The sequence below is a fragment of the Mesoplodon densirostris genome, chromosome 4, assembly GCF_025265405.1.
Source record: "Mesoplodon densirostris isolate mMesDen1 chromosome 4, mMesDen1 primary haplotype, whole genome shotgun sequence".
Taxonomy (NCBI): Eukaryota; Metazoa; Chordata; class Mammalia; order Artiodactyla; family Ziphiidae; genus Mesoplodon; species Mesoplodon densirostris.
The window spans coordinates 117,065,521-117,081,938 of NC_082664.1; the positions used below are offsets into that span (position 1 = coordinate 117,065,521).

General features: G+C 37.2%; 2 protein-coding genes across 4 annotated transcripts in view; one reads left to right on the top strand and one right to left on the bottom strand.

Annotated features, from left to right (window-relative positions):
* FBXO22 (F-box protein 22) overlaps positions 1-8,046 on the top strand; it is a 29,309-nt gene extending 21,263 nt beyond the window's left edge. Inside the window, exons 7-8 of the mRNA XM_060096946.1 lie at positions 1,644-1,809; positions 6,873-8,046. Of these exons, the coding sequence (XP_059952929.1) occupies positions 1,644-1,809; positions 6,873-7,290 (584 nt within the window). The 3' untranslated portion in view covers positions 7,291-8,046. The remainder of the gene's footprint in view (positions 1-1,643; positions 1,810-6,872) is intronic.
* A 1,973-nt stretch (positions 8,047-10,019) lies between these two features.
* The window catches only part of NRG4 (neuregulin 4), a 115,589-nt gene continuing 109,190 nt past the window's right edge, over positions 10,020-16,418 (bottom strand). For all 3 annotated transcript variants that reach the window (XM_060095133.1, XM_060095132.1, XM_060095134.1), the window contains one exon: positions 10,020-10,599. The gene's annotated coding sequence lies outside the window, so the exon portion shown is untranslated. The remainder of the gene's footprint in view (positions 10,600-16,418) is intronic.

Sequence of the window (16,418 nt, forward strand, 5' to 3'; positions counted from 1 at the left end):
ACTTAAAACTGAGAAGTCAGGCGATGTGGGTCTAGAGTCTGCCAAGATGCCGTCCTGGGCCAGTCACTTTTCTAGGATTAACAGCCCTTCTTTGTAAAATAAGCATAAACTGTTGATCCCACAGGCCTCTTCCGACTCTGAAAATTCATTCTTAAAAAAAAAAAAAATTTCTCTGAAAATTTGCTGGGCTGGTCTGTGTGGAGAAAAAGACCTTTTAGTAATGGTTTGGGGTATGTGGTATCTTGAAAGTACTGGTTTGTACTAATATCCTTCTTACTCTCCAAATCAGTGGTGTACTGTATAGAGAATTAGAAATGGACCAGAGGCAGTCTCCCTAGATAAATCATTATTTGGTGTTAGGAATTGGTCATTCACCTCCACTCCACCCCGTTTCCTTAAGTGAGCCTTATTTCTGGCAACCTTTATTTACCCTTACGTCTGTGAAGATGGAAGTCATGTGGCTGAGTCAGTGGGAACTCAAATGTGGGTCAGGTGTTTGATTTTTTTTCTTCTTTGTGTCCCAGAGCCACCTCTTTGGCAAATTTCAAGTTGACAGTGTATAAACAAGGTGCAAGAGGCACATGTGAAAGCCTGGGAGCTTGTAGGGGAGAGCGTGAGTACTGCCTGCCTCCTGATAGACTATGCTGCCCTCTAGTGGTAGCTGCTTTTCATCCATATGCTGCAGAACTGAATATTTTCCTGCTTTGGAATGAGTTTCCAATGGTTAAACCACCTTCACTTCCACTCCCTTTCCTGGAATATATGGATAAGGCCTGTATTTTAATGGTGCATTAGTTTCCTGAGGCTGCTGTAACAAATTAGCACAAACTTTAGTGGCTTAAAACAACATTTATTCTATCACAATACAGAAGGCCAGAAGTTTGGAATCAGGGTATTGATGCGGCTGCATTCCCTCTGGATGCTCTAGGGGTGAATCTCTTGTCTCTTCCACCTTCTGATGCCATCGACATTCCTTATGGCTGCATCATTCTAGTTTCTGCTTCTGTGGTCACATTGCCTCTTCTGTCTCTATTTCTCTTATAAGGATACTCGTAAAGTATTTAGGGCCTATGGATAAACCAGATGATCTCATCTCAAGATTTAATTACATCTGCAAAGACCCTTTTTCTTTTCCAAGTTAGGCCACATTCTTCTTTCCAGGGATTTGGTGTGGATATGTCTTTGGGAGACCACATTCAACCCACTACAGGTGGTTAGTGCTGTTTCTGTCCATTTTCTCTGGATGTTTAAATTCCCACTGCGTCTAACTCTGTCCTTCATAAACCCGTGTTCCCTTCCATTCCAGGTGGTGGCTGTGTGGAATGGCTTGCACCAAGGTCCACCAAGGGTGCTGCTCAGTTACATAGCTGCTTCCTTATTTGTGTTAAGTATTGATTGTATTATTTTCAAATAGCCATTTAGTTTTCTTAATGATGAAAAATTAATTATAGCGAAGATTTTGAGTGTTAAAGTTTGCAAAAAAAAATGGAGGACTTGACAGCTTAAACAGTAAATTGCACTTAACTAGGCATATAGGACATTAGCAGTAACATTTCATTTTGCAAAATAATAAAATGAAGGATTCCTTTTTAAGGATTTCTTTTTAAGGCTGTCTTTAATTGTTTCTCTTCATTTCTCTGCAGGTCTTTTAGATAACCCTGAGCTTCGTGTGGTCCTTGTATTTGGCTATAATTGCTGTAAAGTGGGAGCCAATAATTATCTGCAGCATGTAATCAGCACTTTCAGTGATATGAATGTCATCTTGGCTGGAGGCCAGGTGGACAATCTGGCATCGCTGACCTCTGAAAAGTATGTCTGATGTGCTTCTGATTTCTTCTGCACATCATGGGAAATGTTCTCAGCTTTATATTACTTGGGGTTTTTAAAAAACATGCTTAAAGAATTGCTAATAGTTAATTCCATTTTGCAATAGACATAGGTTGGGGGCTCACACAGTGTAATTCTGCTTATCTTTGAAGAATGAAATTTATGTATGTTATCCTTTAAGAATTTAGTTGGACTTATACTCTCCTTAAAATTGACTTTCAACATTGTCTGCTGAGCTCCCTTGACAGCTCTGTACTCTGTAACTGCAATACAGTAAGCCCCCTACATAACGAACCTTCAAGTTGCAAAACTTTTGTGCGTTTGCATGTCCAATCATGTAAATTAATTCACGTGACTGGCATACATTGTCACATGCGTGCATCCTCTACAGGTGGTTATGCTTTTGTGTACTGTACAGTACTGTATAGAGTACAGTAGTACAGTATCTTTATTTAAAGCCGAGGATGTCCGGAAGCAAGCATAAAAGCAGCGGTGATGTAGCTGATACTGCTAAGAAATGCCAAGCGAAAAGAACTGAGAGAGTGGAACGAGGCAAAAAGATGGTAGACGTCGCTCATTATTATCACATGAATCATTCAACCATTGGCACGATTCTAAAGAACAAGGACAAGAACATGTGAAGTCTGCTGTGCCAGTGATGTTGACAATATTATTGAAGAAATGTGGAAAAGTGATGGAGGAGATGGAGAAGCTTCTCAGTGTGTGGATGCAGGATCAGCCTCAGTGTCGAGTCCCGCTCAGCTTAATGCTGATTCAAGAGAAAGCTAATAGCCTTTATGAAGACTTGAAGAAGAAACATGGCAAAGAATCAGAGGGCACATCTTTTAATGCCAGCCACGGCTGGCTTCATTGGTTCAAGACTAGAGTCAACCTTCATGATGTAAAAGTAAGTGGTGAGGTAGTGAGTGCAGATATGGTAGCTGCCTGGGAATTTCCTGAAATGCTTCTAGAAATTATTGATGAAGGCACATATTTACCTGAGCAGGTTTTTAATGTGGATGGGACTGTACTGGAAGAGGATGCCAGACCAAAGTTACATCAGTAAGGAGGAAAAGTTGATGCCAGGCTCTAAAGCAGCAAAGCATAGGCTAACTCTTGTTTGGTGGTAGTGTTTCCAGCAATATGAAGCTGAAGCCTCTCTTAGTTTATCATTCAGAGAACCCAAGAGCCCTTAAAAACATAGACAGGGGCTCTCTTCCTGTTGTGTGGAAGAGTAACCCCAAAGCCTGGGTTACATAAGGCCATTTTCCAGGACGGGTTTGTCTACCACTTTATCCTGAAGGTAGAGAACTACTGCTTGGAGAAGGACGTCCCATTCAGCATTCCTTTGCTGCCTGACAGTGCTCTGGGCCACCCCCCCCCCACCCATTCACAGATGGCTTTCATCGCACGTCAGAGTAGTGCATCTGCCACTAAATACAATGTCTCTCATCCAACCTATGGACCAGGGAGTTATAATGACTTTCAAGAAATATTTTTTATGTCACACTTTTCGTCAGGCAGTAAAGGCAAGTGACAAATCAGCAACAACCTTGTGACAATTTTGGAAGGACTATAAGGCCATACATGTACAAGGCCATAAAAAACATTGACTCTGCTTGGTGTGAGGTTACGGCCGTCACCATGAATGGGGTTTGGAAGAACCTTTGCCCACAGTTTGTTCATGACTTTTGTGGATTTGAGAAAGTGGATGAGGAATCCAAAGAGGTCTTCAGTAACTTAGTGACCCTCAGCGAGAAGCTGGAGCTAGGTCTGCAAGAGGATGACTTCATTGAACTCCTTGCTGTGCAACGTGAGGAGCTTACTAATGAAGACCTGATAGAATTGGGGGCCCAGAGAAACAAGAGGAAGAAGAAGTAACTGAAGAACCGAAGAGATTCACGACACAGGAAATGGCAAGGGGATTTTCTTTATTTGAGGAGGCACTGTTACTTTTCGAGGCACAGGACCCGAACGTAGGATGGTACACAAAGGTTGTAGCAGCCGTTCAGAATGCAATCCAGTGCTGCCGTGTCATCTGTGACGAGAAAGAAAGAGCTACTACCCAGATATCACTTTTTTAAGACGGTAGATAGATAGAATTGAATCCAGCAAGGAACCAGAACCTGTGGCATCAGCGTCAGGCGCGAGTGCAGTTGCAGCTTGCCCTCCATCTCCTATTGCTGGTGATCCTTCAGCTCTACCATCTCCCACCTCCTCTCCCTCCTCCAGTCAGTAACTCTTCTTGCCTGTTCACTTGATGCCAGCCCTGTATGCCAGCTGTTGTACTGTACTGTAAGATTAGAAATGTTTTATTTTTTGTTTGTTTTTTATGTATTATTTGTGTGAAAAGTATTATAAACCTATTACAGTATGGTACTGTATAGCTGATTGTGTTAGGTGGGTACCTCGGCTAACTTTGTTGGACTTAACAAACAAATTGGACTTAAGAACATGCTCTCAGAACGCAACTTGTTCGTATGTAGGGGACTTGTTCGTATGTAGGGGACTTCGTATGGTTCATACGTATGTCACTTCCTCTCCGGTTCTGTTTTCCTCCTCTAAAGGAGATGCGTGGTTCAACAGTACATCTTTATGGTAAAACTTCTCAGAGCCTCTAATACTGTGCTCAGTACTTCGGATCTTTTAGAGGGAGGGGGAATATTATTACCTGTGGCCCTTCTTAAATCTATTTGGCCACAAAACCTTCTGTCCATGGAGCATCTTGCAGGCTGACTGGTATTACTTGGCACACATTTTTGGAAATACTGTACTAGATCTTTTTTTTTTAACATCTTTATTGGAGTATAATTGATTTAGAATGTTGTGTTTCTGCTGTAGAGCAAAGTGAATCAGTTATACATATACATATATCTACTCTTTTTTAGATTCTTTTCCCATATAGGTCATTACAGAATGTTGAGTAGAGTTCCCTGTGCTATACAGTAGGTCCTTATTATCTATAGTAACGTGTATGTGTCAGTTCCAATCTCCCAATTTATCCCTCCCCGCCCCCCCCCAACCCCGCTTCCCCCTTGGTAACCGTAAGTTTGTTTTCTACATCTGTGGCTCTATTTCTGTTTTGTACATAAGTGCATTTGTACCATTTTTTTAGATTCCACATATAGCAATATTACTTGGCACACATTATTGGAAATACTGTACTAGATCTTTTGAAAGGCTTTTTCAAGCCCAAAAATGATGCATCTTTCATTTTATTATTAGGGCTTTTGTTTTCAAAGATAAAAAATATTTGCTCTTCTATCTTGAACCATTACTACTTTTCCATTTCCAATGAAAGTATGTAGTATTTTGAGTTTGAGCTAATTAAGTGGACATAAATATCAGCTGTTTCCAAAAGCAAGAAAATGAGACCCCCCCTGCCCCCATCCTCCAGATGTTTCCTGCAAGCACTATTATTTGTTTCTCTCTATATTTGTGTTTAGTATTTGGATCCTAGAGTGGTGACATGGAGACACACTGTTAGAGATCAGTATCATTAGGAGCAGCTTAAATCATCCCAGTCATCATCTCCCTCCTGGTAGTCAGCACTGATGGATCAGGGAAAGCAGGTAGCTAAGTTGAGTTCCCTGGAACCTGAGGAAGAAGGGAGGAAAGCCAACTGCACTGAACTCTAAGCACTGGATTTCATGCATAAGTATACCTGATTCTTGTTAGCTATCTGTGGGTTATTTCTCCTTTTGCCTAATTTTCCTTATTGTCTTTGCTTTTACTTTGAAATTATATACAGATAGGGCAATGACGATCTAACATAGTTGATTTTTGAAATGCAACTCACTCAGACATATAACATCTGAGGTGCTAGCCTGTTAGCATGGCTGTCTGTATATAATCTACTCTTTATACCTAATATGGGTAATATACCCTCAACAATCATTACCTCTTACATGACACATTAATTTTAACATGGTCTTTACACTGTGTCATGGAGTAAGGGAAGCCATTGAGTAAATCAATGCTCCATGTTAATGGTGTCCAGATAGGAGCCCTGCTCCCTCCAAAAAAAGGTGAATAATTCTTTTTAGGCAGGAGACTCTTGTTGCAGTTGTATACCAGAGAGAAAATGTAATAAGGTTAAAGGAACAGCAGCAGACTTCAGAAGATGGATTCTGCCCCTCAGAAACTGTTTTTGCCACTAGTTAGCCTTAAGTCGCTTAGTGCTTAAGCTTTTTAAGTCTTAGTTTCTTGTTAACCCAGTGAGTCCTGCCCATTTCGTAGACTCAGATGTTGGTAAACCTGATAGAAATGTTAGAAATGTAAGGTACTTACTTGGTTTTCCCCCAATGGGTGTTCACTGTATTATGCTTTACAACTTTATTGGCATTTTATTTTTATTTTCTTTAGTAACTATAAAATATTTCATTAAAAAAATACCAGGCAAATAGAAACAAAAAGAAAATGTATGATTTTACCTTCAGATTAAGCTAAATTATCAGGTCAAAGCGATAAATAAGACACAGCAATATAATCTATTCCTTTATGGACCAAACAGCATAGAGCTTAAAACTTCTGTAATTATGGGTTCTTAATAAAATTATTCTCCATGATTGAATATTTAATACACCTCTTTTAGAATTTGACAGCTGAGGTAGGGGAGAAAAGATACCAAAGAGGTAAATAATACCAAAAGCTTTAATACATATCATAGTATATATGAATAAAATTGTAAGATTCCTTTTTCAGGGAAGTGAGAAAGGTAAGAATACTCTGTACCCTTCTAAAACTCAGGTTGAATTTTAGAAATCTTTGTGGAGGTGATGCATTTGCCCCTTTGTATCTGTGACTGAGGAAATGGTTGCTTTCTTCTCCGTAGATCTGTCTTCTGCATTCTTTTAATATATTAATTTCAGTAGTTTAATTTTTAACCCTTATTACAGTCCTCTGATCAGGGAGAGAGAGCCTCAGACTAACTGTAGACTAAGGCAGCACTTCCCAACCAGTGAATCAGGAGGATTTTTCTTTTATACTGTAAATTTGAATGGTGTTTCATGATATATTGCCACTTTTCTAATTTAATTTTCTAGGAACCCTCTGGATATTAATGCCACCGGTGTGGTTGGACTATCATTTAGCGGACACCGTATCCAGAGTGCCACAGTGCTTCTCAATGAGGATGTCAATGACGAGAAGACTGCTGAGGCTGCGATGCAGCGCCTCAAAGCAGCCAACATTCCAGAGCAGAATACCATTGGCTTCATGTTTGCGTGTGTTGGCAGGGGCTTTCAGTATTATGGAGCCAAGGAGAATGTGGAGGCTCATGTATTTAGAAAGTTTTTTCCTAGTGTTCCTTTATTTGGCTTCTTTGGACATGGAGAAATTGGATGTGATCGCATAGTCACTGGAAACTTTATACTGAAGAAATGTAATGAGGTAAAGGATGATGATCTATTTCACAGCTATACAACAATAATGGCACTAATTCATCTTGGGTCATCTAAATAAAGTGCCACCTGTAAAGTGGCTTTCACAATGTATAACTTTCAGGCTCTGCCTTTTCCAGAAAATGGAAACTTGGGATATGTATATTACAAATAAAAAACTTTATATATATCTGCTTTGTAGCTTTGACACTCTAAAGATTATTTGATAGTTTTTAATGTATTAGATGAAGAACAAGTTTGTAAATAATGTCATGCAAGACTGGGAGTTGAGAGCTTTTGCATCAGGCACAAGTGAACCAATTATGGCTATACTGTACCTACCAGATTATGTAGCTGCTGTGTGACAGGACTTTAAATAGTCTTCTGCATAGGAAGACTAAAAAAGGAGTCACCAACAGAAAGGCGATTTAAGACATTCCATGACTACCTCTGCAATGTTAGATGATCTTTCAGCAGAATCATGAAGATATTTTTCTCCCTTAATAAAGGAGAAAAATACAGAGATGGCTTGGGAAATTTTTCTCTGCTTTACAATTTTACCATTTTTTTCAGAAGCTGTAACAAATTACTGACTTTTTACTTATTTGATAAATGTTAAAGAACTATTTTTTAGTACTCTAAAGTTGCTTAGTCAAATAAATTGCCAAGACTAATCAGTATTTTATTACCTTATAAGGAAAAAAATTTTCCTTTTCCCTCAATAAAGAAATTGCAACAGAAAATTCTTCTTTTCACCTACTTCTGTGTAACTAATTGGCAGATGAGACAATTACATCACCTTATTTTGGTTTTATACCAATAAAACGTACCTTGGAAACTCAGCTGTGTACTTCATTGCTTTTAGTGAGTGAATGAAGGAATCCTTTAGAAAAGAAAACCCAGAATAATGGTATTTGTTAGCTAGCAAATCCTGGCATATTTCCAGTAAAATGTTGTTTCAGGTTTAAATTTCTCATTATGTAAATATCAAAATGAAATCTGTTTAGAGAACACCAGTTTCCCCCCAATATCCATTCTTTCCTTTTCACATAGTCATAAAACCTTTGATTTTCAGCTAGGCACATGCACACCAGAATAAAGACTACATCCTTGTGTCCCTTGCAAGTATGACTGTTCTGGCTGGTGAAATGTGAGGGAAATGATAATGTGTCCTTTAAAACAGTGTGACCGTTTTTTTTTTTTTTTGCCTTTTTTCGATCCTTTTGCTTAAAAGTGGATATGACTGTGAGCCATCTTAGACTCTACAGAAGAGGCAATGCTCTATTGTGGAAGAGAACCACACAGAACGATCCTAGGTTGCCATACCGTTTTGTTGAAGTGCTACCATTACTGATTTGGACTGCCTATCTCCAGAGTGTTTTACAAGACAGAAATTAACATCATTCTTGCCTAAGGCACTTGTTTTTTTCCAGGTCTTTGTTACAGGATATCTGTATTAGCATATTCTAATACAGTATGATATAATATATGGCACTTTTGTAATAGTGGTTCTAACGGGATAGAAGAAAACTTGCAAGGTAAGTGAAATCAAATATATTAACATTCCTGCTTTTCTATTTTTAATCACTTTTTGTAAACCAGTTTTTACTTCAAAACATTTTTTCTTGCTGTTTATTTATATGAATGATAAAAATACTTAAAAGTTTCTTTAATTTATGGTTATACTCAATCTTAGTTCCTGAAGAAAGTCCAAAGAAAAGTTTGATTGCCATAGAACTTTTAATCTGTGAATATTAATATTTAGCTGTTTTTATTTATTAACTCTTCTGTTATTTGACATTGGTACCCATTATCAAGTAGACAATATCTCAAAATTCAAGTCCTTGTTTATGCTTACATAGCATATAAGGAAAATACTTTGTAAATTTTCTTTGTCCTTGATATTAACCAGAGTTGACTGAACAGTAGAGGAAAAAAGATTTTGAAAATGGAAATATGAACAAAATGTACCTGATTGAATGAACTGTTTTATTTTTTTCAAATTAATACATAAAATGTTTTATTACTTCTCAAAGGAGAGTCTGCTGCAAGGTCATTTCATACAATATTCGAGGTTAATATATGGCTCCTTTTTATAGCTGAGACTTTGGAGCTTGTTAGGAACAATAAATTCATTTGGCCACAAGATTGTAACCCTGGTGCAAAATAGAAAGGGAAGAAGTTGAACCAATTGAAGGAGTAGTACTGATGAAAACAAAAGTTACTGGCCCTGCCTCTCAGAGGCTTTGACATTTCTTTGGAAGTGGGGGGGATGATAATTTAACCAAAGTTAAAACAATTTATTATGGTTTTGAAAGGCTTGTCTTAAAAGCAAGCATTAAAGAAAAAGTTACTGTTTCAGCTAAAAACATACTGAATTCCTAGAAATGGCAACTGTTGTAGTCATTTGTGAAACTGGAAAAATGTTCACATGAAAAAATTGACATGAGCACAAAAAGAGAAGATGTACCCTTACTGTTTTCTTTACAATACTGAGCTGACTTCTATCAAGTGACAAGGATAGGATAGTTTAATCAAGGTGTTTAAAAAATACTGATTTCCGGGCCTCCCTGGTGGCGCAAGTGGTTGAGAGTCCGCCTGCCGATGCAGGGGATACGGGTTCGTGCCCCGGTCTGGGAGGATCCCATATGCCGCGGAGCGGCTGGGCCCGTGAGCCATGGCCGCTGAGCCTGCGCGTCCGGAGCCTGCGTGTCCAGAGCCTGTGCTCCGCAACGGGGGAGGCCACAACAGTGAGAGGCCCGCATACCGCAAAAAAAAAAAAAAAAAAAAAAAAAATACTGATTTCCTTAATGTGCTTTCAAAGCAGAATCTTTCTGCAGCTACAATTTGCCTTGTTAAAGGCTGCTTCAAAGGAATAAACTCCTTGAAAAGCCATGTAGCAATATAAGAAAGAATAAGGAAGCTTGGAATTAAGATCTCAAAACAGACACCCTACACATTGTTATAATTAATAGTCTGTGACCTAGAGTAATGAAGGGGGTCCAGAAGGCCAGTTCACTTCTGTAATTAATTCTCAACTTTGCTTAAACCTGCATCATTGGTAAATAAAACAACTTTTCAACCTAGTAAGAGAAGCCAAACAGCAAGAGTTTTGCCACTAATTTATATTACAAATTTAACACAACGAACATGCAAAGAATGTAAAATAAACTTTTACAAATCTGAGAATTTCCTAGGCATTCTGCAGAAATTTTTGAGAAAAAAATCTACTTCCGTCATTTTGTGCCCAGTCTAACCCATTTGAGCACCACCATAAGTTCCATTTTAATGAAAACAGAAGACTAAATCCTCTTGATTTGAAATTGAGATTTTTAGATGACTGACTTGGTTTTCATTTGTAGAAAGGGAATGAGTCTGCTTAATGAAAATCCTAAAATAACAAAACATAGTATTAGTAATAACATCCTTGTTAAATAAACAAAACTAATACCTGTGCTATGTAAATGAATGTTACCAGAAAGTTTTTTTTAACATTAGCCTGTGTAGAGAAAAATAGTCACATATTTACAAGACATGTTATTTTTGTTTCATTTCTGCCTTATGCCATGATGGGGACAGAGTAGAAGAATATATGCTACTCTAAAGTAGGAAACATTGGCAGAGGCCAATAAACTTCATTTAATGTCTTGGTACTAAGAGTGTATGGAGCATTTCATTTCATACTTTTTGTAAAAGTTACTCTTCTCTAGAGACATCACAGCCAGTAAAAAAGGCAAGATTGATAATTACAAGAAATTGGAAAAAATACATATATTCATTAATTTTAAATGTAAATCAGTGAAGATAATTGAGACCATTTTCTTAACATTTACACAGTACCTCCACATCTAACAAAAATTCAGTCACCATACATGTATCTAAAACATAACTCTGTTCAAGGCCTAGTCAGTATACTAGAATTACAGATAGGAATAAACAGAATTGACCTGAGTGACACTAGCAAAATTGTGAACTACAGCACTCCGAGCTTTTGTTCCTCCACAGAAACATTGAGGAGGAAAGGAAAAAAGCAGCAACTGTGTGAACCAAATTTGTTGGCGCTCTGGAAAACAAAGGTTTACAGCAACTAACACAGTGCCCAGTGAAGAAAACCCATCCTCAAAATGGTAGGAAAGTTTTGTGATTTTTTACTCACCCTTGCCTCCCATGCAGTGGTGCTCTTATTCTTAAAATGACAGAAGCCTGGTTTCCAGTTCCCTCCCTCAAACCAGAAGAGGAAGAATAGACTTTATTTGCAAATCACTGTTTGTGTTTTCTAATCTGTTGGGGGGATTAGTAGGACTGACTCAAGGTGCTCATCACTGTTTTGCATAACTTGGAAATCAGGCAAGAAAGAGTAGGCACTGCTTGTGAAAGCTGCAAAATGACTGCAGAATCACAGGCACCTGGATATGGGTGAAGACATTAAACAGGCTGTGTAAGGCCTAGAGGAGAAGCTGGGGTGAGATTTTTGAGAAACTGGGCATTCAAAAGCAGTTGTACCCAGGGGAAGATATAGAATGCCAAATGAATGCACAGGCAAAACATGCTCAGAAAAGATTTAAGAGAGCCTTAGGTTTTCATCTTGGTCTGATCCCTAGGATAGAAGCAGGCCTAGCTAAGAGCTGCAGGAGTGCCTTAGCACACAGGTGAAATGCAAAAAGGAGAACTGGCATTCAAGGAAATCTCTGAAAACAGCTGAACATGAGATAATAGGAACAGAGGCTTCAGTGATCACACACAAGCGATAGTCTTTGTAAAAGTAGCTTGGAAAAGTCTCAAAAACAAATGAACAACAGCGTTCAGCAGTCAGCAACAACTGGTAAACACTGGGAATAGAAGAGAATGTTATATCCAGAATTACAGTACTGTAATAGTGAAATGCCCAATTTTCAACAACAAAAAACCTGTAAGGCATACAGAGAAACAGGGAAATGAGGCCTATTCAATGGAACAGAAACTGGCCTGGCCCACACATTGACCTTACTAGAAAAAGACCTTTAAATATGCTCAAAGAACTAAAGGAAATCAAGAAAGTGATGAATAAAATGAGAATACCAGTGGAGAGAAATTATAAAAAGGAACCAAAGAAATTTTGGAGCAGAAAGTTACAATAAAATTTTCACTGGAGGGGTTGAACAGCAGATTTGAGCAAGCAAAAGAACTCATCAGCAAGTTGAAGACAGGACAGTTGAAGTAATTGTGTCTAAAAACAAAGTAAACAATCTAAGGGATTTGTAAGATACCATCAAATGGAAGAAGAAACATTACAGGAGTCCCAGAAGGAAAAGAGAAAGCTACATAAAGTTTATTTGAGGAAATAATGACAAAAAAGCTTGCCAAATTTGATGCAAGACGTGGATGTACATATCAGGAGGCTCAACAAACTCCTAATAGGGTAAAGTCAAAAGAGACACCAAGATACATTATAGACGGTCCTTGACCTAGGACAATTTGACTTAGGATTTTTTCAACTTTACAATGGTGTAAAGATGATATGCATTCAGTAGAAACCATACTTACTTTAAATTTTGAATTCTGATCTTTTCCCAGGCTAGCAGTATGCAGTAAGATATGCACTTATGATGCCTAGCAGTGGCAGAGAGCTGCAGCTCCCAGTCAGCCGCATGATCATGAGTAAACATCTAATACACGTACAACTATTCTGTTTTTCAGTACAGTATTCAGTAAATTACATCACTTTAAAATAGGCTTTGTATTAGATGATTTTGACCAGCTACAGGCTAACGTAATTGTTCACAGCACATTTAAGATAGGATAGGCTTGCTATGATGTTCAGTAGGTTAGGTATATAAAATGCATTTTCAACTTATATTTTCAACTTACCATGGGTTTATCAAGATACAACCCCATTGTAAGTGAAGGAAAATCTGTATAATTAAGCTATACAAAGAGAAAGAATCGTGAAAGCCGCAAGAATGAAGAAACATCATATAAAAGGGATCTTCAATAAGATTATCAGATTTCTTGAAAAAACTGTCAACCTAAAATCTCCTATCTGGAAAAACTGTCCTTTAAAAATGAGGGAGAAATTAAAACATTACCGGACACTGATACAACTGGACCTTCCCTGCAAGAAATGCTAAAGGAAATTCTTCAAGTTGAAATGAAAGGACAAAGGATAGGAACAGGAAACCATATGAAGAAGTAAAGCTCTCCAGTAAAGGTATACATGAAGAATTATAGAAGCTAGTATTATAACTTTGATTTGTAACTCTCTTTGTTTTCCACACAATTTAGGAACTAACATATAAAAATATAGTTATTGGTTTACGTTTTTAGTTGGTTTATGTTTTTAGACACAATGCTTAAAGATGTAATCTTGTGACAGAGTTGAAAGGGAGTGAGGGCGAAGTTATATAAGAGCAAAGTTTTTATGCACTATTGAAGTTAAGCTGCTGTAAATTCAAATTAGTGTCATTACTTCATGATGTTAAATGGAATCCCCATGGTAACCACAAAGAAATAGCTATAGAATACACACAAAAGGAAAAAAGAATTTAAATGTTTCACTATAAAACAAAACACAAAAGAAGACACTAACACAGAAAATAAGGAGCAAAAATATTCCATGCAAATAGTAACCAAAAGGGAACAGTATATTATTATGAGACAAATAGACTTAAAACCTTTTTGGATTTAAAGAGACAGAAAAGTACATTATATGTTAAAAGGTTTTATACAACAATGTAACAGTTATATAATATAATATATAATATAACCATTATATAACATTTACACATCTAATAACAGTTATATATAACAGTTATATATAATTGTATAATATACAATATAACAGTTATATAACATTTACACATCTAATAACATCCTCAAAATACATTAAGCAAAACACAACATACCAGGGGCTTCCCTGGTGGCACAGTGGTTGAGAGTCTGCCTGCTAATGCAGGGGACACGGGTTTGAGCCCTGGTCTGGAAGGATCCCACATGCCACAGAGCAACTAGGCCCGTGAGCCACAATTACTGAGCCTGCACGTCTGGAGCCTGTGCTCCGCAACAAGAGAGGCCGCGATAATGAGAGGCCCACGCATGGCAATGAAGAGTGGCCCCCGCTTGCCGCAACTAGAGAAAGCCCTCGCACAGAAACGAAGACCCAATACAGCAAAAATAAATTAATAAACTCCTACCCCCAACATCATCTTTAAAAAAAAAAAAAAAAAAAAAGATTACTTAGTCTTTAAAAAAAAAAAATCACTGCTTTCATTGCACCCCATAAGACAGAAAATTCTAGCTGTAAATGCTTACATTAAAAAAAAATCTGAAATCAACATTCTAACTTTATAACTTAAGGAACTAGAAAAAGAATAGACTAAATCCAAAGCTAGTAGAAGGAAGATTAGAACTAAGATAAGCAAAATACTGAAAAGAAAATCAACGGAAAATTTTGAACTAAAAGCTAGTTCTTTGAAAAGGTTAACAAAGTGGACAAACCTTTAGCTAGATCAATAACAAAAGAGAAGACTCAACTTCTAAAAACAGAAATAAGAGTAGGGTTATTACTAATGAGTCTACAGAAATAAAAAGGATCATAAGAGTACTATGAGCAGTTTTAAACAAGTTGAATAACCTAGATGAAATGGATATATTTCTAAAAACAAAAGCACAACCATACTAAGACTGATTGATGAAGAAATTAAAAATCTACATAGACCTATAGCTAGAAGGGAGACTGAATCAGTGGTCAAAAACCTCCCAACAAAGGAAAATCCTGCAACCTCTGGCTTTACTCAATTCAACCAAACATTTAAAGAAGAAATAACTCCAGTCCTCAAACTTTTCAAAAAAATTCAATAGGCGGGAACACTTCCTAATCCATTGTATAAGGCCAGTATTGCCCTGATACCAAAGCCAGACAATGACAACACAAGAAAAGAAAGTTAAAGACCAATACCCCTGATGAATATTGATGAAAACATCTTAAAGTATTAGCAAACTGAATTCAAGAGCACATTAAAAGTTTTATACATTTTGAACAAGTGGATTTATTGCTGCAATGCAAGAATGGTTCAACATGAAAATCCAATCAAATACAATACACTGCATTAGCAGAATGAGGGTCACACATGGATCCCATCAGTTGATGCTGAAAAAGAATTTGACAAAATTTTTTTGATTAAAAAAAACCCACCACCCCCCTAGGAATTGAAGGAAGCTACCTCAATATAATAAAGACCACATATGAAAATCTTACAACTAACATCATACTCAATGGAGAAGGACTGAAAGCATTTCCTAACATCAGGAACAAGGTAAGGATGCAGCTTTTACTACTGCTATTCAACACAGTGTTGGAAGTTCGAGGCAGAGTAATTAGTCAAGAAAAAGATTGAAATTAGAAAAGAAGTAAAATTATCTCTGCAGAATACATGATCCTATATGTAGAAAACACTAATGATCCCTGCACCCCCAAATCTGTTAGAAACAAATCAGCAAAGTTGAAGCATACAGAATCAGCACACAAAATCAGTTGCCTTCTGTACACTAACATGAACAACCCAAAACAGAAATTAGAACAACTCCCTTTACATCAAAAACATCAAAAACAATAATCTACATAGGAATTAACTTAATGAAGGTGAAAGACTTGTACACTGAAAACCACAAAACATTGCTGAACGATGTTAAAGATGACACATAAATGCAAAGACATCCCATGTTCATAGATTGGAAGACTTAATACTGGTATGATGTCAGGTGATCTACAGATTCAATGTAATCCACTTCAAAATCTCAATGACATTTTTTACAGAAATAGAAAAATAAGAATATCTAGGATCCCCAAATAGCCAAAACAATCTTGAAAAAGATTAAAGATGGAAGGCTCACACTTGCTGATTTCAAATTTTACTGCAAAGCTACAATAATCAAAACTGTGGTACTGAATAAAAACAGACATATAGACTAGTGGAATAGAATAAAGAATCCAGAAATCCTCACATATAAGATCAAATGATTTGGGGGAAGTGCACCAAAACCATTTAATGGGAAAGGACAGTGTTTCCAACAAATGGTGGTGGGAAAATAGGATATCCACATGCAAAAGAATGAAGTTGGATTTTTATCTAACACCATATAGAAAAATTAATTCAAATGGATCAAAGACCTAAACCTAAGACTTAAAACTGCACTCTTAGAAGAAAACAGGGGGAAAGTTTCAGGACATTGGAT